General features: G+C 40.8%; 1 protein-coding gene across 5 annotated transcripts in view; it reads right to left on the reverse strand.

Annotated features, from left to right (window-relative positions):
- LOC129250866 (uncharacterized) overlaps window positions 1-23,593 on the reverse strand; it is a 210,742-nt gene that overhangs the window by 22,399 nt on the left and 164,750 nt on the right. For all 5 annotated transcript variants that reach the window (XM_054890474.1, XM_054890472.1, XM_054890476.1 and 2 more), the window contains exon 4: window positions 3,404-12,944. In XM_054890474.1, coding sequence (XP_054746449.1) covers window positions 4,951-12,944 — 7,994 coding nt within the window. In that variant the 3' untranslated portion in view covers window positions 3,404-4,950. The remainder of the gene's footprint in view (window positions 1-3,403; window positions 12,945-23,593) is intronic.

A 23,593-nucleotide genomic window follows, 5' to 3' on the forward strand; every position in this document is an offset into this window, starting at 1 on the left:
TCATACAGAAACCGAAAACTGAGCAGAGCCAATGTACTTGTACATAATTCACTGTAATCAGCTCTGTTAAGAAGTTCCCCGCTGTCAAGTTGAGCGAGGTGAAAAAGTCTTCGCGGTTTCACTTCATTTTTGACAATTTACACTATTCGTAGCTCGTGAGAATTCTCTATACATTAACGTTCTCTGCATTAGTGATAAACGAAACAATGTAAGCAAAGAAAACGCAGACAACAGCCAAAACACACCATACTCCAACAATTCAAACACAGTTGAATCAGTCGGTACTCCAACAATAACCAATACTATCTCTTAAATTTCATCTCTCAAATAAATTGTCTCTCAGCAGCCTTAATACCTCAACTTAATTCCTACCTCAGCTTCTTATCTGCTTTCCCTCCCCCGAATTCTGATACTGATACTAGTAATGCAGTAGATGCTTTCCATTCCATTTTAACCGGGCTATTCGGGACATGTTCTTCGATTTCGATATAACTCAAATATGTTGCTCTCTGGTCAAAATAATGAGACACGTATTTTTTTGTTTGCCCGAAATTTTTTTTTCGAGATTTATCGGCAATTTGGTTTTCCGACTCAAAATCGATTTTTTTAATTATATAAGAAAATTTTTTTTTAATTGCTCATAACTTAGTCAAAAATGAACCGATTTTCATGATTCTGGGTTCAAAATGATCGTTATTACTTGCACGAGCGATTTGATGCACAAACAATACCAAAAAAGTAGTTGAAAATTTATTATTTTGCAAAAAACAAAAAGTGCGAAACAGGTTTTTTACTCAAAAACTCATTACTCAAAAACAACTCATTTTAGCTGCTGGGCATTCAGCTCAATTGAAGTTTGAGGTGTCCTCTTGATTTGGAAAAAGTTAAAAAAACAAAAAATTCACTTTTTGAAATATTGAATTTCGAAAAAATTTCGCACTTCTTTTTTTTTTGCAAAATAAAAAAATTTCAACAATTTTTTTGGTATTGTTTGTACATGAAGTCGCTCGTGCAAGTACAGTGCACTCGCGATAACTCGAACTAATTAAAACAGGCGCTGTTCGATTTATCGAATTTGTTCGGCTTATCAATTGAGTGTGCTATGTTAAAAAAACAGTCATCGATATCGATTTTTTTCAATTAAATTTATTTATTTATTTACATATGGATATGAACATGAATATGTTTAAAATAATTAATTCGTTTCAATATTTTTCATCAAATATTTGGCAGTCTTTGTGTCAGTTACACAAAAAAAGTCAGCTTTAACAGAAAAGTTAGGCCGAAAAGAAAGTTTTAATGTGTGTTTGTCTTTTCTTGCCTGCAGCAATGTTGAAGAGTGTTAACCTTTGCGGGGCTTACTTGTTCAGTTGTGGCCCACTGAATTACCTTATTGATAGAGCTAACTGCCTCCTCAGATGATATCCGCTCACATGTCTCAGTTGTGTTGTTAAACTCAGACTCAGAATCACTAGTTTCAATTATTACTTCTGTGTCGGTAAATTCGGCACCATCATTCCATTTGTTAACATCATAAAGCGTAAATTCGACCTGTAAATTATGTTTTTCATGTTATGTTCTTTCAAGATGAGTCCACTTATTGGGTAATTCTTTTTTCTTTGGGACAGAAACCATTTGTATAAAGCGGCTTTCATTTTAGGAAACTCAGAAGCTTTTAAAGTTCTCCTCTTCCCAGGACCCAAAATCGTGTTGTTTACTGCTTTTAAAATTGCCTTGTCTTTCTTTTTTATAAGACTAATGGTGGACTTGGCTACCCCATATTCCTTCGCTAGAGAAGTAACACTACATCCACGTTTAATTTTGTTAAGGACTTCAGCCCTCTCTTTTAATGTTAAACACTTCAACCTTTTACGATCCATTACTCACATGCACTGATACACTACAAATGACAAATTTAAAGCAATTTGGTCAATGCAAGATGTTGTTCCCAGAAAACTAACGGGATATTAACGTCGAAATATTCATATGGACAATACACTAGTATACATATAATTTATATACATATACTATTACATATGTATGTATGTACAAAATGTACATGTTTGAAAAGAATGTGTGTACAAATAAATTTGTTTTTTTGTTCGAGTTATAGCGCTTTAATATTGTTCGAGTTACAAACTAGTCAATAGGGAAAAAAATGTGTTCGAGTTAGCACGTCGTTCGACTTAGCGGCTATTCGAGTTACCGCGAGTGCACTGTAATTACGATCATTTTGAACCCAAAATTATTAAAATCGGTTTTGAGCCGGAAAACGAACGAATCTCGAAAAAAATTTTTTCGGGCAAACAAAAAAATACTGTCTCATTATTTTGACCAGAGAGCAACATATTTGAGTTACATCGAAATCGAAGAACATGTCTCGAATAGCCCGGTTGAATTGAAATGGAAAGCATCTACTATCAAAAAGTATTGATAGTTTATCGATCAATCTGGAAGTAAACTAATATTAGTGCACAAAAGGGTTTATAAAACTTGAATTATTCTGTAACTAAAAACTGCGAATATTTATATATTATTTGATCTTCTATAGCCTACAATAGCTTTTAGCTATTCTTTAATTTATTTTGTTTCCAATTAAACTCAAAACTTTTGTGGTTCACTCTATGCATGCTTATGGTATACTCGTATCTAATACTTTTTTAGCTGCATGAGAACTATCCATATCGATAACTGTGGTTTCACAGCTGAGAATAGCAAACTGTGTTGAAATTTCTGTTCAGTAAGGTTTGGCAAGTCATCATGAATCGCTTAACGCCAGAACAATGCTTCCAAATTGTGGGAATTTATTTTGAAATTAAATTGAAATAAATCTGTCGCGAAGTTCCCAGTGCCATAAGTTCGGCATCATCGGTTCCTATTTCTTTCGAAATGACCGTTACGGTGAATGGCGAGCGCTATCGAGCCATGTTGACTGCATTTTTTTTGAAAATTGATCACGTAAACATCGACGACAATTGGTTCCTGCAATACGATGCAACTTGCCATACAGCGCGCTTAACAATCAATTTCTTGTTATGGCACAATTTCCAATCCACCATTGACGCCATACGGCTAGATTTATTTGAAAAAAGTAGTCAAAAGTTGGGCTGATCGATATAACTCGTATCCCAGCGGATATACATTTGCTGGATATCATATTCAAAATGTTATGAAGTTATCTACCAGATTATAATAAAAAAGTTATTCCAACAATATTTCTGTTTTGCATTATGATTTTAAGATCTCAAGCTCTTAGAAAGGCATCCGATATATACATATAAGTATGTATTTTCTCTCTGCTACATGCTACAATCTATTAATTACTTTAAAATAATTTATATGAAATATTATCATTCCATATGTACATACATATATACTAGTGTATAAGTATTTAAATCGTCACCTGTACTTATTGCGACAGGACCGCTGTAAGCGTTAGCGCTGCCGATGTTAGCTGGCGCGTCAGTGGTTGAAGATTCAACATGATGTTCCTGTTCGTGCACCCGATCCACGTAAGTGTAAGTGCGCGCGTACAATCGTGTTATATTGTACACCTGTAGCGATTTCAGAATTGAAGAATGTTTGAATATTCATATGCGAGGCAAAAACTGGTGTTGTTTGAACAGCAGTCCTACCATCGAGCCGCACTTGCAGCATGGTTACAAAACTGACGGGCAAGTGCATGGTATCAATTTTAGTAATTGAATGCATGCTTTCGTTATTTGACGAAGCACTTAATAATTTTGGTGGTATTGCAATTGCTTTTGTGATCATTGAAGTTGTAAATGCTGATGTTGGGGACTCGTCGAGCATTGTTTGGTTTTGATGTTTGGCTGCTGGTACAACAGATTTAAATTTTTGACTTTGTTGACGTTGTGGACGTTCTTTCTTCTTACACCGTCGGCTCGTCTGCGTGCGACTTGGCATTATTTTATATACACTCTCGGTGTTTGCTTGTGTGTCTAAAATTATTTCTTCTATTTCAGTTACAGGCTCCAGTGTCTTTGTCCGCACTATTGTTGTTATTGTTATTGCGATTCGATTATTTGCGCATACTTGTTCAATTTTTGGAAGTTTGCGATTGATGTATTTACCCACAAAGCGAGTACAACCATTTATCGGTTTCAATCTAGCTTGGACTCATTACTGTTATGGCTACCGACCGCAGGGAAATTGCTGACTAATGTAAATTGCAGTGTGCTTTTTTTGTTTACGTAGTCTTTTTGTCTATGTGTCGCCATGTCTACCGGACGCCGATGTCTTTGTTTTATAATAATGATCTTGTGTCGTGGCGCAAGTGAAGATGTCACACTTTTAGTCAGCACCTCATTAGTGGCAGTGTCAAATGTAGTTGCTGCAATCATTTTCAGTGTTCGGCGTCGCATGAGTACTTTATTATACTTACGTCGTTAAAAAGGGTTCGGATATGTCGCAGTTCTATTCAAAGATATTATTTTACTATCATAATTAGTTATTTTTGAAATTGTAGTATTTTCATTAGCGGGTGGTGACTGGTGACGCTTTCATTGACCGTCAAACTTGTAGTACTTCTCCTTTTCCTCTTCATTAATATATTACAATAGTTAATATTATTATTGATCTTATGTATGGGATACGTGTGGTTAGATTTTATAACAGACGAAATACCATTGCATCTAAAATATTTGGCAATTTGTTCTTTATATATTGATATTGACTTGCGTGCGAAAATATTGTGCAGGATATTATCCCCTAAGCATTTATGAACCATTTTATTTTTGTTGTTGCCTCTATTGTAGAACACATGCATGCATATATTGTAGCTGTTCGGAGTGCGGCTTTTAATGATCTTACATATAAGATTATTAATGCAGCTACTGTAAGCCCACGTACCAATAGCTGTGTTTGTGCTTGTCGTATCAAAATTAATGACCTTGAACTGGCGTGGGGATGACATCACAGTAAGGTCAGTTAAACTAAAAAATTATAGTTTTTCCTATTTCCAACCGGCGTGTTTGTCGTATTCGATGGTTTGTTAAATAGACGACTTTCTGCCTGTTGAAATCTTTCGCTCCGCAGTGTGCTAGTGATCGCCAATAACTTAGCTGTTGTTTGCTCGCTATACGCATGAGTGATGTTAGCGAGCCATGTTTCAACATCCCCGACAATGCTCTCAAGCGATTGCGTTTGATCGAACGAATTGTATTCGCCGCTCTTTATCTGAGGCACTGTAATGTCATTGACCTCATTACCTGGCAGTTCTGGCAACATGTACTCTTCAACAAATTCACTGCCATCTGTTACGTAAAAGTCAGTGATTGAATCAATGCTAGTTGTTTGTTTCACACCACTAAGCGCTTGACGCTTGTGTACTGTAGAATCAAAGCTCAGTGGCACAGTGCTCAAAATCGTGCTAAATTCGCCTGGACGTCGACCAGAAACATACAACGTGATTATACTAGATCCCTCTGGTGCTTCATCTTGTGCTGAATGATGTTTTCGTTTATGTGACTTGCCAGATTTACGTGACTTTTTCCGCACAACTTTATTTGACTGATTTTCTTCGATAATAGGTATATCATTTTCATTTTCATTGGATAGCCGGATATTATTCGAGTCTAGATCCTGTATATTATCTGATAGCAGCAGTTGTGGTGCTGTTGAATGTAGTATGGGTAGCTGTTCGATTTGTGGTTGTAGCTGCTGTTGCAATAACAATTGTTGTAGCAATAAGTTGTTGACTTGCGGTACCTGAGCAATCAATGGTTGTTGCGTTGAAGTCGTTACAATGGTATCTGTGACAAATTCCGTAGCTGTTATTGTTTGGGCCGTTGTATCATAAACGGTGGTCAATATCTTTTTCCCCTGGAATGTTACTGGCAAAACAGTGGACATTCCCTCAAAAACCGTTGTAACGTAGGTAGATGTATGTGTGCGATACTCGGTAACTGGCGTTGCTATCACATGGGTACCTAATGAACCGATTGCTAATTGATTAGGTGTAGGTGTAGTTGCAGCGCCTAATGCACCAAGCAGGGGGTTTGCAGGCGGTAGGCCAATATTGCCAAGTAACAGCTGTGATAGTAATATGTTAGCCAAAGGCGCATTCGCAGATATTTGTGGATGTGATGTTGAAACAACATTTTCCACTGAATAAACAGTTGAAGGTATTATGTGGGAAAATGATGTTTTTCGCCCACGTATTGTTGTTGGCGTGAATATTACAGTTGTAGTCGTCGACTCGTGCAGCACATACTGCGTGATTTCAGTGGCGCCACCAAAATTCACACTGGAGTCTTCGCGTATCAATGCCAACATTGTCTGCCCATTACTACCAACAAAACTAGTGAATTGTTGGGGCCCCAATACCTCTGTGCTCGTCTTCGCTGTAATAACATTTTTATATTCGGTTATTTTACCATTTACAATTGGTATAGTTACTTCAGCCGGTAGCACGTGTGTAACGGTAATGGTTCCAACATTAGGTACTAAAACTAGATCGGCATTGTAATCATTACGACTACGACCGCGCATGGTGGTACGTGTGCGACTCAAATTATTACGCCCTCTCGGTGATGTATTTCGCACAGATGAGTCCTGTGACAAATTATTCTTGTATGATTTTAAACGGCGAGTGCTGCTTGTGGACGCCGGTGATGTTCGACGAGCTGAGGCAGCAGTTTGTGGTCGACGAAAATTATTTGTGCCAGCACGCGTCAAACCTTTCTGAGTTGTGATGTTATCTTTCTCACGTAGAGTAAATTGGGCGCGTCCATTTGTGGGTCGGGTTGGTCTTATTGCACGATGATTTGCTGTACTAACTATCGTGATCGCAGCTGCCTGTGTACTATGAAGTCCCGTATAGCGCGAGACGAAACGTCCGCTCATCCTTGGCCGCGTTGGTGCTGTGGTCGGTGGTAGCGTTTCAGGCTCGACGTTTTCAGTAAAATTGCGTTCTTCGTCAGCTGAAGTAAGCTTTGGGCGACGGAATCTGTTACGAAAGTTACTACGCCTGTGTAACGACTTATCGGTTTCACGACGTACCCGTAAAGACCTTTCAGGTTTCTCATAGTATTTTTTATATCTATCGGTTTTAACTGTTTCCAATGCCACTGCCTTAATCGAAGATTTATGCTGTTTGGAATTAGAGCGACGACGTCGGCTGTTATCACCATCGACATCATCTTCATTATCCTCCTCATCTTCGTCTTCATATTCAGAGTCGTCATCTGCATCTAAGTTACCTTCTAATTTTTCATCCTTTTTATTTTCTTTTGCTTCATTGGTTTCTTGATTATTTTGTTTCTGAAGTAGTCCGCGTGGTGGGAAAAGGCTATTTTGAGGGCGAGGTTTGCTTGGTATGTTTCCAATTTGCGGTCGTTGAAAGCTGCGTGGACGCGATTGTGGTGTGGTTGTTGTGGTGGTAGAAGGAGTAGTTGCAGATTTGGCGCGCCCTGTTAAAGGATTTCGCCGTGCTGAAACCGCACCAGTAATAGTACGCTGGCTAGCTGGTGTAAAGCCAGCTGGGCGATTTATTGGTCTACGAAAGCGTAGTAAAGGGTTTTGATTTCGACGAATGGCATCAAGCGTTCCCTCTTCATTTTCGTTGTCATTTATTTGCAGTTCAGGCGTAGTTGACTCTTCTTCCCCGCTCACATCAGGTGTCAAAGTAGTTATGCTCTCTGTTGCCGTATTTTGATAGCCAGGTAGTCCCAAACCAGTTGGTTTAACACGTATACGTGAATTACCAGCATAAGAAGTTGAAAAGACTGGCCGAAAAATGCCAGAAGATGAGGGCCGTATCAAAACCCCCGCGCGTCGTGTAGAAGACTGTAAAAGCGGACGAGGAGAAGACGAAAGTCGATTTCGGCTACCGACAAAACCACTACTAAATGAAATGGACGGCGAATTTAGTCCACCACTACTACCAGAAGGCTGTGAGGATTTTATTGGCCGACCAAAGGATCGACGAGATGAAGAAGCATTAGAAATAACAGGTGAACCTGTCGAAATAGGACTACTATAAAGTCCACCTTTTCGTAAAGTGCTAAATCGACCGGTGGTTTTTAGCGCCGGTGTTGCAGTTATAGTTGGTGTGAAATCAATACGTGTTATAATAGTTGCGCTACTTGGTGCACCGCTCTTCTTCTTTGGTGCGAATTGTGGTCGGTTGCGTGATGCGAACGGGCGTATTACCGGTGTAAAAGTATGTTTCTTTGATTGGAATGGCAAACGACCTTTATTGGCTTCATCCTCATCAGTTTCATCTTCATCATCGTCTTTAGAGCTATCGTTGCCTATGGGCAAATCTGTAGCACTTTCAGCGGAGCCATTGTCTGCAATACTTGCATGAGCAGTCGGTTCATTTAGGGTTACTACTTGCGTGGCCTCGATTGCTGGAGGTGTTATGGGTGTAAGTGTTGGTTCAATAACCTCACCGGAGGCCATAACGTTATTTCCATTCAACCTATTTGTCTCAAAAATAAAACTAGATGTGCTCTCAATAATTTGAGCATAACGATTCTCAATAAAAGTTCCAATAACTTTCGACTGATAAAGGGTTGTTGTATGGTTCGCAATTCGTGTGCCTTCAATTAACCGCACCAAACCCGTTTTATAATGACGCGCAGTGCTACCATCCGCATTACCTGCGACTGCATTGGTGCTCGGCTGCAAAGCTTTCTTCGCTTCATCAATATATAAACTCGACATGCTGCTGGTAATTTCGGAAGGCGAACCATCGGCAGCGGTAGTGGGCAGTACCTCCGTGGTAAAATACAATGTACTAATGCCTTCCGAATCGATGATCTTTTTACGGTCGTAAAGCACAAGAGCTGCTTTTGGCAGAGCTAGGGTACTGCCGATATTACTTTCATTACTCATGGAGGGTCTTAAATCAATTAAACCATCAATATTGCTAACTTTACTAGTGCCTTCATCATCTTCAACTGCTTTAGTTGCATCTGGCAGTATGAGTGTTGGCATGACCACATTAGTGACTGTTTCGAAACGTGAATCTGTAATTGTCGTATCAACATCGTATGAAGTGGTGTAATATGTATAAGTTGTATAGTAAGTCGTGGGCTCAAAGATCTCTGTCTTATGTATTTCGTCAGCATTTATTGGTACGTTAATCGAATCTTCTGATAAGCCACTGGAAAAGTTATCTATTTGATTATCAGTTGCATCAGCAATTGCTTCTCCAATTGTTGTACTTATGTCTAGCGGTACGTAACTATTTAATGAAGAACTGATTGTAATCAAAGCAGATATTGATGGTATTAAACTCGGTGGAATGATATTTGAAATTGTCTCCTCTCTGCTAAGAGTTGTTATTTCCCCATACTTTGCTAGTTTCGTCCAGTAGGTGAAAGTGGTGAAATATGTTATAGGTAGCGTTGCTTCGTCAATACTTTCAGTTTTGCTCGGCTGCAATGTTTCGGTAACTACATTGGTTATTGTTTCTAGGCGACTAACTACATTTGTATCATCATTGTTATACATGGTTGTATAGTACGTAAAGGTGGTGAAACTCGTCTGTAACAGCAATGTAGGTGATGGCCTTATTTCGTCTGTATTACTCTCCGAACTTATCTGGTCATCCACAGAATCAAGCTTTTGATTAATAATATGGTGATCGCCATTCGAACTGCTGGACCGCACATCAGTAACTAGAGTAACAGATGTATAGTTGTTAAGATCAGGCTCTGACTGATTGCTATAAGTAGATACGGCATGCGTGCGGATCATAGTGCTATAGCTTAATAGTTGATGGTCATTCGACATGTTTTCTTCTATTTCTTTCACTCCATTTAAACTGCTAACATTATTGGCTAAAATAGTGTTTGTGACTTCTGTAGATCTATCGACCGGCATGTCAGTTACTTGTGCTTGTGTTGCTTTATTAATTTCAAACACAGTGGTAGGCGCTATAGAGTCTGTAACGTAATTTGTGTACACCACGGTTCTGGACATGGTTTCTGTTTCACCCTCTACAAATATAGTTGTGTAATACGTATAGGTTGTAAAGTATGTTTTCACTACTTTGTTGTTATCTAAAACGGCAGTGGTAAAGCTTAGTTTCTCGTCAATGGCATCAGCATCAGTGCTGCTGTCTTTGGTATATTCCCCTTCACGCAATATGCTCTCCAACTCGGTCGGTAGTACAAATTTTGAGGTACTTGCAGATTTACTAGCGCTGTGGTCATGCTGATTCCTCATATTAAATCCCTCTTCTACACTCATAGTGTTCGCTGTCGGTGATATTATGGAATCAGTTGATTTTATTTCCCCGCTGCCTGGTTTCAAACTAGACGTCAAAACATTGGTAAACACTTCCGTGTGGCTTGATATACTAGTACTACTGCCGTCATCAAAGAATGTTGTCAAGTAAGTATACGTTGTATAGAGTGTCTTATAAATTAATTCAATCTCTTCACCGGAATCCTCTTCAACCGAGTAGACTACGTCATCTAGATCAATATCAGTATCAGCATCGGTATCGGATCCTGCATCGCTGGCGTCTGTTGCTTCTTCCTCATATTCTACTTCGTTTTGGGCTGCGGTTGTTGTTGAATTTGTTTCATTCAACACTTCAACTTCTGTTTCATTAACAAGCTGTAGCTGTGGCTTTTCTAACTGGGAAGTATCTTCTACCTCCATTATCGCAATACTTTCAGTTAGATTGTTTGTCGCTGTTATTATTTTGGTTGCTTTAGGTTTTATACAATAGTGCTTAGTTGTTTCTAAAATATCGAAGGTAGGCAGAATTAAAGTTTCAATTTTGGCTGTTTTATTTTCCTCTTGTGAACCAGGTATGGCTTCGTATACCGTGTTTAAATGAGTTGTTGTTGTCGCTTTTTGCGTAAGAAAAGTCTGTGAAGTTCTTATGCAGTCCTTGAATTCAACAATATCATCATTGACAACGATTTCCATCAGACTGACATTGGTCGGCGGCCACACCGGCTGGCCATCACTGCCATCTGTTTCTACAGTTTTAAAAGAATTGTGCTCTTCTACGCTCTTTTCTTCCTCAAAGTTATTGTTTGCAATAATTTTCGGCAGATCTCTGGTGATTGCGTCATTGATATCTTCGTATTCTTCCATCGTTGTTTGGCTATTGGTTGTTGTTTCGTAATCAAGTTGTATTCTATTTGCCTCTAACATATCAGTGGTATCAGTTACCACTATAACATCTTTATGCACTTGTGCATATTTCAAGTTCAAAGTAGATGTTGGTTCAACAAAGTTAGCAAAGGGGTCGTCTTCGAAAAATATTGTAGTTGCGCCGCCTAAGATCTTCACGGAGGAACTAGCACTTAGCAGAGAAACATCCGCATTAGTTGCTTCAGAGCTGCGGTCTTCACTGCTTTGTACAGATAAACCCGTCGTAATTATATTTCTTTCAAGAACTAACTGGTCAGTAGACATTTCCTCATCCTTAACTGCCGTTGGTGCAATTTTTGTCTGCGTAGCAGACTTGCTTGCTGCCTCTGCGCGCGAAAGAGAGGCGTATATTTCCAAAACTTCCTGATCAGAAGGGCGGGAATATGTAGCCGTTGTCACCAACGTCTGCTTGTCAACAGTGAGTATGATTTCGCCCAAGCTCATTGACTTATTTACTTCATTTTCTACATTAATGCTGCTTGTAGCATTACTTATTACAACACCCACATGGGATATTTCCAATTGATCGTCCCCACTATATGCCACTTCATGTGAGATCTCTTTTGGTCCCTGCGATGGCATTATGGTAGACATAAAATATATGCTCAAACTATCATCTTGCTGTTTACTTAAATTATTTACTTGAACAGTTTCTAAAAACTGCGTGTTTGCAGCTAATGTGGGTGCTATGAATTCTGTATTAATGCTTATAGCCACAGTAGATACCTGGGCGTTTTTAATGCCACCACCATCCAAAGTTGCTTCGCCTTTTATAGAAGTCACGTGACCCAAATTTATGTTTTGTGAGTAAGTACTTGGAGAAAAAACAATTACACTATCACCTACAATAGTGGTAAAATCCGCGAATCCATAATATGTTGTGGTCGAAAATTGCCTAGTGAAAAGTGCTGCTGTGTGGGGCGGCTTTAATGAACTACTAATATTACCATTAACACTTTTCAATTGTTGGTAATAATGTTTTGGTGAGCGATTGAAGTACAATTCATTATTGTTAATACTTTTAAATAAACGTGAAGATTTTCTGTCTTCGCTTTCTACTGAATGCTGAGATAACTGTACTTGTTTTATGGTGTTTGCTGTGGAAAAGCCACTTGGCGAGAAATGATTACGAACGGTATATGTGGGTAAGTCACCAATGGGCAAAACTTTATTCACTGCCAATTCGCGAGCGTTCTCTTCCAACTGCCCTAAGCGACTTGCTATGTGCAAAGGAATAACTGCAAGCCCATTTGCCTCAACGTTGTGTCCATTGTTGTTGCTATTACTAAAGTTTGCCGAAATATAGCCGGGAACCGCTGAAACCAAAGTGGTAACTAACATTTGTTGTTTTTTCTTTATCTCGCTCACATCAATAAAATCAGTATTACCAACAAAAGCACTACCACCGTCAATTAGTAAACGATCATCAATATCTTGCCAATCTGGCTGATCGGCGTTGAATAGATCATTATGATTCTCTAACAGGGATTTAGTTTGCAATTCCAAATTATCACCCACCCAGCTGGTAACAACTGTAGGCGAAACAAACGTTTGATGCGGTAGTTGGCCGTTGTCGTAGAACACTCTTGAACTTTTCTTTAAGACTTGTGCATATAAACGTCCATTTTCCAGCGTTGTGCCCACTATTTGAGTGGCATATTCTGTTGTTACGCCTTCCTGTATAAAGGTGCGTGCGGTTGACTTTAAAAAGCCAACTTCTGGACGCACATTTACAAAGTGGCCTAAATGACCGTTACGTCCACTGTTTTCATTATTAACCAATAAAACCGTCGTTATATCTGTCCAAATGAAATTGAGTCGAAGAGATTAATCATCCAGCAAATGGTTAATTAACAGGTGAAACCACACCGTTAAAGCAGTCCGTATTACAATTTTATTGATTTTTAGTACAGTCCAGTAAAAAGCAGTTAAAAATATGTGTAAAAAAGTACAAAAATTTAATAAATATTTATATATATATAAATAAAGCAGTAAATAAATAAATATATATATATGTATATACATATAAGAACATATATTTGTATATATACATATATGTATGTACATAAAATGAAAAAGTATACGTACATATATGCATGTATGCATATGTACATTTTTTTTTTATTTAACATACATACAAAATTTGTAGCAGCGATATTCAGATTCGTAACACATGTAGCAGCAACAAATGGTTGTAGTAGTTATTGTAGGTAATATCAAAATGGAGGTGATATATAGATTTATAAGAGGTAGTGATAGATTGGTGCAAGTGAGTGACGTAACCAATGCCAAACAAATCCATTTAAAGAGTTAAGAAAAAGGAAGAGAAAGAAAATAAAAATACAAAAGTGGTATTAGCTGGAAATCGAAAAAATAATTTATAGTACATACTTAGATATAAACACATACGAGGGTCACTATCTTTGAGTCTTGACAACTCTAAGTATTATCAGATGCTAGCTATCATTTCCATCCGAAAGTTTAACATTTTTGATTTTAACCATATCCGAAAGGTTTTTTTTTCATTCAAGCCCGACTTGTGTTATCTCCAATTGTCTTGAAAATCATAAACAAAAAAATGTAATTTATTCGTGAAATTTTTGTTTACTGTAACTGCGAATGACCGTTATCCAAACAAGTTACATATGTAAACTGTAACTGGATTCAGCATTCAAAGGGATATACTTCATGGGGATGTCACAAAGGGTCCGTTGCGGCAACCAATTTGATTGGAAGCAAATTTTATACTTCGTTGTGTATAAACAGTTTGCTGGTTGTGAAATATATTATAAAAAGACGGTTTTAATAGAATTAGTTGTAGTCGTAGACATTTAATTTAAATTTCTTTATTCTGAGCATTTACCATCGATAAAAAATTGGGCGATACAAAATTGTTCTTGTTATTTTCACTACTCTTGCTGTACGGCAAAATTAGAGATGTGACAGTTTTTGCGCAGTCCGTTTCGTGTTATGTTTGCTGATTGCACTTATTGATACTGCCCAAGGATAATATATATTAATACAAGATTGTGCCTTCCGAATTCACTGTGTCGTCAAGCTAATATACATACAATATGAGGTCAGTCCATAAGTACGTGCGTATTTTACACATAATTTCACTTTTTTACGATTTTTGCACACACAAAATTATTCGCGGAGTGTAACGAAACTATTTATATTTTCTTTGATATATTGTGCATTGAACACGTGATTTTAATCGCAGATAGAAGCACGTGTTGTTAAAATATAAAATGTAATCTTCGAACGCGTATAAGAGGCATATTTTGTATTTTTTTATAAAAGTGGTAAAAATGCAACAACTGCTGCTGCAGAAATAAACACTGTTCACGGAGAGGATACTGTGAGTGTAAGGACTGCGCAAAAGTGGTTTTCAAAATAACGAAGTGGTAACTGCGACATGGAGGATGCCCCGCGCGCTGGTTGCCCTGAATTCTTTAACTCCGACGCCTTGCTCGAACTCGTGGAGGTTGAGCCAAATTTGACATTCGATATGATAGCTCAGAGGATAAATTCATCGCATGGAACAGTTCACAGGCACCTGGTTCGGTTGGGAAAGGTTTCAAAGTTGGGAAAATGGGTTCCGCATAGACTTTCCGTCGCCAAAATGAGAGTGAATGTGTGTTCTCAGTTGCTGCAACGGCTTGAAAATCAAAGTTTTTTGAACCGTATCGTTACTGGTGATGAAAAATGCGTCCTTTACAATAATCCTGTTACGCCAATTGTTAGATAAAGATGAAACACCATAACGGACCCCTAGAGATGGCCTTCACTCTAAGAAGATTCTCCTGTCTATTTGGTGGGACATGGCCGATATTGTTTATTATGAACTTCTGTAACCAAACTAGGCGGTAACTGCTGATTATTATTCCCATCAGCTATCAAACCTGAATGAGGCACTTAACGAAAATCGACCGTCTTTAGTGAATAGACGCAAAGTTTTTTTTCACCACGACAACGCAAGACCTCATACCGCAAGGCAAACATTAGGCAAGCTGAACGAGCTCGGATGGGAGCTAATGCCGCATCCACCATGCTCTCCGGATATTGCACCTTGTCATTATAACCTTTCCGTGGACTTCAATCCCATATGAGTAAGAATAACTACTCCTCAAAAGAAGCTATAAAAAGGGATATCGAAGCGTATTTTGGGTCCAAGGACAAACAATTTTTTGAGCAGGGAATTAAAAATTTGCCCAAACGTTGGGAAGACATTGTAAACAATGAAGGAAAATATACTATTCATTAATAAATACTGTAAACATCTTTTTTATGAATTTTAAAACACCTTTAAGAAACGCACGAACTTATGGACTGACATGATATACAAACAAAAAGAAGGGGAATTACTTGAATGCCCCACATCAAAGGGAGATTTTTCAACATCTCGCTTATTTGCGCCCACGCCCCACGCGACCAAAGATTCCTTCTATCAACGTATTCTGGAACGTTCCCATCAGCACTGCCCCCGCCACGACATAAAAATCGTGCTTGGCCACTTCAACGCCAGTGTGGGCAAGGAGGGAATTTTCGATACCATAGTCGGAAAATTTAGCCTGCACAACGAAACATTCGGTAATGGACAGAGGCTGATCGACTTCGTCGGGACCCGAAACATGGTAGTCTGCAACACCAGATTCCAGCATACGAAGATAAACCATACTACGTGGCTGTCTCTTGATCAAAAAACGCAACACTTCCAGAACTTGCTAAATAGTGACAGCTGCGTGTGTCGTAGAGAATGTCAAGATCGCGATACCCCAATCGCCGGCGACGGAACTGTCGTTCCACTACCCAACCATGACGAGGAGCGGTAACGCGGCTAAAGAACAATAAGGCCGTGGGAGCCGACGGACTGCCGGCTGAGCTATTCAAACATGGCGGTGGGGAGCTGGTAAGGTTCATGCATCAGCTTTGATGCAAAATATGGTCGGATGCAAGCATGTCTTCCGATTGGAATTTCAGTGTGCCATGTCCAATCCATAAAAAGGGTGATCCTGCAATTTTTGCCAATTATTATAAATATCTAAATATCGCATATAACATTGATATCATCAGCACTTTTTCAAACTGGATAAAGAGGCAAAGCGAATGGGTCTGGTTGTGAACAAGGACAAAACGAAGTATCTCCTGTCACCAAACAAACATTCAGCACACCAGCATATCGGCACTCACATCAACGAAGAATCTCCGTTTTCAACTAGGTAGGCAACTGTCTCGACAAACAAAACATTCGTTACTTGGAGTGTTTGAGAGAAAGATTTTGCGGAAGATTTTTGGACCATTGCACGTTGGCAACGGCGAATATCGCAAGCGATGGAACAATGATCTCTATAAGCTTTACGACGCCATAGTGAATAAAGATCCAGCGGCTCCGTTGGCTGCGTCATATCGTCCGAATGGATGAAAACGCTCCGGCTCTGAAAGTATGCGATGCAGTACCAGCTGGTGGTAGCAGAGGAGGAGGAAGGCCTTCTCTGCGTTGGAAATAGCAGGTGGAGAAGAACTTAGCTTCACTTGGAGTTTCCAACTGGCGACGGTTAGCACGAGAAAGAAACGACCAGCGCGCTTTGTTAAACTCGGGTAAAATGGCGTAAGCAGTTATCGTCTTGATTAAGAAGAAGAGGAAGAGCAGGTGGTTTCCTGACGTCACCACGCCATGGTTCAGCCTGGCTGGGGACTCAGATAAAAAATAGTCCAGTCGTGAACGGAGTGCTCCGGATACCTGGCGACCTCCGGTTCTATCTAGCCTTACCTGTGCACACGGACCTCTGTGCAGGCGGACCTCCCTTGTCCGACACTCGTTGGACCAAAAAATGAAAAGAGTTCTAATAAACATACATCTAACAAGGAGGACGGTTCTCCCAAAGAACCGACGAAGGTGAACCCGACTGTCGCCACAGTTGCCAGCAAGGTAGTGGTCAGACCGTCATTAACAGTAGACAGAGGGGGCTTGAGCGATAGGGCTGGTCCCAGTACGAGTACTGCAGGAGGCAGCGGGGGACGAGGAGGCTTGGGAAAACCGGTCTTCAAGCGACCAACACCAGGACTTACGGGATCAACTCCGCTTAGGGCGAGCAATCCTCATTTCACCTCAACCTCTTTCAGGGGCAGGGGCGACAGGCTAAACATGTCCGTTCCTCTAAGCAAAGCTACTAAGAGAAAAAGGTGGCCAATAGGGTCTTATTTAAACTAGAAGAGAGCGACAGAACAGCTAACAGAAGAACAGGTTAAGTCGCTGGAATGGGAAAAGGGAGGAATATCCGACTGGGGAAAACGGTGGGTGATACTCCTAAAAGGCAACGTTCTCCAGAGAAAGCAGAAGAAAAGGTCGCCAAAAAGCAAAAAATAGGTGGCTATAAACGTTCAGTGAGGTCGTAGAAGGCGGCGGTGAGATACTGGCAGTCATTGACAAGGGAGAGGGGGAAGAGAACATTCCCAAGGAAAAATGGAGATGGATTGAGGAAGCTATCGCCGAAGTTTACCTCCAGATCCTAAAGGAACACCCCTGACCCCCTCTCCTTTGCCATGACACAGGTTGGTATCAAGGTAGAGCAAAGCTCATCGCCTGCGAAGACGTTAGGTCAACCACACTCTACAGGTTGGCCGTAGCCAGGGTAGGAAAGGTTTGGCCGCGAGCCGGGAAAGGTTTGGTCGAGATTAGATTCCGGCCAGGCCGGCAGAGCCGGAAAAAATCGAGCAAATATTTAAAACATGTAATAGCGACCTGCCAACTCACAACTGTTAGGTAGGGAAAGTAGAAGAGCCAATAGAGAGAGGAAGACAGGTGATGCTCATCCTCAATGGAGAATCGCTTGCCCCACTGGCGCAAAAAAATTATGTTGTCAGGTTCGGGGTTGTTGACGCAACCATTATGATGAGGAAGGACAAAGCCGGCTTGCGTAGCGATACGGAAGAAGAGTTGGTCTGTAGTCAGAGCTCAACCGATTCCGAGAGGCTGACCGGTGTGGGCCGCTTTTCAACGAAGAGGATCTCCTCGCTGACACTGAGGATGGAGAGATCTCGGATGAGGACGGTGATGTCACGATGGCGGAGACGAAACGGAGAGATTCACATGAAGCTGATCCAAATTAATCTTTACCATTCTTAAATTGCGTCCGCACACTTTCCCGCCCACTTGGCTGCCGGTGGACTTGACGTAGCCCTCATTCAAGAGCCATGGATATGCGGCAATAAAATCTGTGGACTCGGAGTGAAGGGCTTCAAACCAATTGCCGTACAAAACAGAGGTAAGATCCGCAGCTGCATTCTAGCTAGAAATAATATCAATATTTTCTTGCTTACGCAGCTCAGTAGCGGCGACTTGGTGGCGGCAAGCAACGAGCTTGGGAAAACCGCCTTTGCCTAGCCTCCGCCCACATGGCCCGTGAAAAAGACGACCCGCCGGAAGAGGTTCGGGTGCTCGTGAAAGAGGCAGCTCTGAAGAAGGAACACCTGGTTGTCTCATGCGACACAAATGCACTTAACACCCTGTGGGGGAGTAGCGACACTAACCCTAAAGGTGAGTCTTTACTTGACTTTATTTTAGAAAGCAAACTTAGTGTGTTGAATTTAGGCTCAGAGCCGACCTTTGTCACAATGAAAAGAGAGGAAGTTCTGGATATCACCCTTCCAAGATGTTTTCCAACTACAATCGACATTAGATCCCTTCAAGTAAGTAAGTTTAGAAATATACGAAAAATCGACTGGAGATTTTTCAATAATAAACTAAAAACTTTACTGCCAAAGATAGCCCCCAAAGACTTCACTACATGTGGGGAGCTGGATAAATTTGTAAATCAGTTAACTATAGCAATGACTATCTCTTAAGCAGCCAGCTGCCCGTCTGTCAGGCCCAGAGGAAAGTCTAAACCATCTTGGTGGACCAAGCAACTAACCTCGCTACAAAAATACCATAGAACTTTATTCAATCTCGCCAAGGCCACGAGAAGGTCAGAGGACTGGCCAGCCTATAAGGCCGAACCGAAAAAGTATAAGAAAGCAGTCAGAACTGCGCAACGGGAATCCTGGCAAAAATATTGCAAGGAATTGAAGAAACTTCAGAAGCGACCAGATTAAGAAAAGTTCTTTCAAAGACGCCATGTAATCTAGGCTATCTACAAGGTCAAGCGAATACATGGACTACGTCAAGTAAGGAATTATTAGGTCTTGTACTAGACACACACTCCCCAAGCCGGTGGAACAAAACGATTCTACTAATCACGAAAAGGCAATCCAACTTAGGAAGTCTATTAGTGACCAACGCAAAGATTAAATGGGCTATCAACACTTTTAGTCCTTATAAATCACCTGAACTAGACGGTATCTATCCTGTGGAATTGCCGAAAGCACGGAATATTGCCTCACCGCTTATTAAAATTATCATTAGAAGTTGCCTTAACATGGGCTACATTCCGCTAGGATGGAGGGAGACAGAAGTATCTTTCATACCCAAGGCAGGCAGGTCCTCACACACTAACCCCAAAGACTTCAGACCAATTAGTCTTACGTCTTTCCTCCTCAAAATTCTAGAGAGGATAGTGGACGAGTACATACGGGGCGCTATACCAATAAATAAGTTCTCCTCGGCGCAGCATTCCTGCACTAAGGGGAAATCTACAGAAACCGCCTTACACTCGTTTGTCGGGTTGGTGGAAAAATGTTCATCAGATAAAGAGTTTCACATGGTTGCCTTCGTAGATATAGAAGGCGCCTTCAGCAATATAAAGACGAGCGCTATAGTAGATGCTTTAGAAGACTTTGGAGTTGAACACACGTTGTTGCCCTGATAGAAGCAATACTCGTCAGAGGGAAGGTAACGGCAAATTTAGGCAGCACTACTCTAAGCAGACAGGTCTGCAGAGGCACACCTCAAGATGGTGTCCTTTCCCCTCTCTGGATTTTGGCGGTAAACTCGCTATTGCTGACCCTGGAGAGGGGGGGTTACCACGTCACTGCATACGCAGATGTCCTAGAAATTGCCGTCAAAGGCAGATATCCTAACACCCTCATGGACATTCTGCGCTCTAACATGGCCACGCTTAGGAGCTGGACTGAGAGTAGGGGACTCGCTATAAATCCCGCAAAAACTGAAATAATACTCTTTACAAGGAAACATAGGCTGCCTATAATCTTCCCGCTGGATTTCAAGGGTGTGGAGATTCCTTTGAGAGAGAATGTCAAGTACTTACGGGTTAGTAAGGTCCAAAGAACAGCTCTTTTATGCATCTCTGGTGCTTTAAGAACTACCCCAAACAAAGCGCTAGAAGTGCTAATCAATTTGCCTGCACTAAATCTTGTAGGGAACAACGTGGCCGCCGCCTCGGCGCTTAGACTCAAAAGTATGGCGCTATGGAAAGAATGGCGGTTTGCCCTCGCCTGTATTTTGCACACTCTGAACGGTCACAAACAAGAAATAGACTATTCTACTCCTAGACTTACCTTCGACAAACTCTTCAAGACAAATATACCGTCAAGAAGGGAGTGGCAGACACCAAGGCCATGGAGAAGGGGGGAATTAAATTTTTATACAGATGGTTCCAAGCTAGACGATAAAGTTGGCTATGGAGTATTTTCGGAAGAATTAGGACTGGAACTATCCGTTCGACTACCAGACTACTGCAGCGTCTATCAGGCAGAGGTTCTAGCCATAAAAGATACGGCTACATACCTAAATATGCATGCCGTAACGAAAACAACTATAAATATATTCTCGGATAGCCAAGCGGCCATTAAATCAATGAATGCGGCTATACTAAGATCAAAGGTTGCACAGGAACGCCGAGCAGCCCTAAATGCTATTAGCGTCGTATTCAAGGCCAGCCTTATTTGGGTTCCTGGACACAGAGATATGGAGGGAAACTGTAGAGCTGATGAGCTAACCAGAAATGGTACTGCTCTTCAACTGTTCCGTGATAAAAATACCATTGGAATACCGTTGGCCACGAGTAAATTAATAATAAAAAACAACATTACCCATGGGGCCAATAGGTCATGGGGAGATCAAGATACATGCGTAACCGCCTGGCTACTATGGGCGCAAATAAATAAGAAAAGGATAAAGGAATTGCTTAGCCGCTCAAGAGAAGATATCTCGAAGGGAGGGGGTTGTGTCACCGGCCACTGGCTATTTGGCAGGCATTCCTTGAGACTAGGAGTATTCTCCCATGAATATTGTAGGAGCTGTAAAGATGAGGAGGAGGAAGAAACAATAGAGCACTTCCTTTGCAATTGTCCAGCCTTAGCTAAAACCAGAGCAGGTTGTCTAGGTAAACACTTTTTCAATCCTCTTACAGAACTATCTGGCGGGAGGATTAGACCAATTTTGCGCTTCACAAGAGCCTCAAAATGGTTTCATGAAAGTAAATAAACAAGGTTCTTGTGTCGCACAGTGGTATAACAACGGACCTGTGAGGTCTAAGTGAGTTGGTCATACGGACCGACTACCACCATAACTTAACCTAACCTATGAAATACACAGATTTCTTTTCCCTGTTTTCAACCGTTATAGACAAGGATCCGGACCTCATGGATGTCAAGAAGTTGGAGATAGGTGGCAACAACTACTCTGTGGCTATAGTTGCTTAACAAAAGATTTGACAATAAGCGTCTGGTTTTTCAGGCACACATCACTGAGATTATGGGCATCAAAAGGTCGGACACTTCTTCAGCGGTGAAGCTTCAGGAATTATCCGAAAAGGTAAATGCAAACCTGCGCGCCCTACGCACCATGGGAACTTCGGAGCAAATACGGAGTGCATAATCGTACACACTCTTCTACAAAAAGTCGACAGTACCACGCAGGCCCATTGGGAGGAAGCTGCGCCGATAGTTCTTATACCCTCATAGAAGCAGTTTACAAATTTCCTGGGGAAGCGGTGTCAAAAGCTAGAGAACGTACAACATTCTATGGCAGCGTATTCACATTGCTCTCAGGTGGGAAAAAATAGTAGAACTATTAACCATGGTTGAAAATCATTTATTGATACTAAACCAACCAATGGCTATGTTTTTTGTGACAATACAGACCATGCTGTATATTCATGCACTCGTTTTATAAATTTATCTCTACAACTCCGTCTTAAAAAGGTCAAAAGGCTTGCTTTGTGTTTAAACTGCCTCAGAAAAGGCCATCACCTTCGAACTTGCAATGCTGCGTTATGTCGTACATGTAGAGCCAAGCACCACATTCTGCTACATATCGACTACTCTAAGTCGTAAGGTCCTGCATCTTCAGGGCAAGCATCCTCCCAACTAGCACCACCAAACTAAGGTTGTTTCAACTTCAGTCGCACATCAATCCTTGGCTGCAATCTTACAAACGACGTCAACTCTCACATTTGCTCAAAATCTCAGTTCTGATGTTGTGCTTCTGGCCACTGCTGTCATCAATGCTAAGAACAACGCAGGTACATGGATGCAATGTCGTGCACTGCTCAATTTCGGGTCACAGTTGCATTTTGTTACATCCCGTCTTGTTCATCAACTGCAGTTGCACAAAACCAAGTCATCCAGCTCCGTATCGGGTCGTGGTAATGTCAACTTCGCCTCTGAAGGTTTGACTGCCAATATTACTATCCAGTCTCAAAACTCGGAGTACTCTATCTGCATTACAGCGTTGGTTGCTCCTAACATAACGGAAAATGAACCCTCTTTTACTTTGTATATTTCTCATTGGAACATACCATCGAACATTTGTTTAGCAGATCAAGGTTTTTTAAAGTCGCAATGAATAGACATGCTTATTGGAGGTAGTCTCTTTTATTAACTCTTATGCATTGGACAAATAAAGTTAGCTCACGGTCTGCTGCGCTTACAGAAAACTAGGTTAGGATGGGATGTAACAGGTGGTGAATCACTGCGGCAAAGAGGAGCGATGTTGGCTGTGCAGTCATCACTTGACATAGGTTTCGAATCCAATGTTCGAATCGATCAATTTAGTACTTAGTTTTTTAATGGTTGAAAGTTGCTCTGAATCTGTCGCCATATACTCCAAAGAAGACTTCGACTGCGAAACGCATTTTAAGGCCAATTATGTGGATCTAAAACATGTGTCACTGGTTAGTAAAGACAATCTGCGGCGTTGTAAATACGTTCTACCATATCACTGTGTTTTGAAGGAATACAGCACAACTACAAAACTCCGCATTGTATTCGATAACTCTGCGGTTTCATCTTCTGGGTACTCGTTGAACAACTTGCTTATGACAGGACCCACCATACAACCTAAGCTGTTCAACACATTGCTTCGGTTTAGAACCTTTCCAATCGCTTTGACGGGCGATATTTGTAAGATGTATCGTTGTGTGTGAGTCTCAGAGCCCCATAGTTAGCTGCTGGGGGGGTGTGACTCCCCCCAGTAGCCGGTCAACGTCTTTAAACTTGACACAGTCACCTATGGTACAAGACCAGCTTCATTCGTCACAATTCG

This window comes from Anastrepha obliqua, chromosome 6, assembly GCF_027943255.1.
Source record: "Anastrepha obliqua isolate idAnaObli1 chromosome 6, idAnaObli1_1.0, whole genome shotgun sequence".
In the NCBI taxonomy this organism is placed as follows: domain Eukaryota; kingdom Metazoa; phylum Arthropoda; class Insecta; order Diptera; family Tephritidae; genus Anastrepha; species Anastrepha obliqua.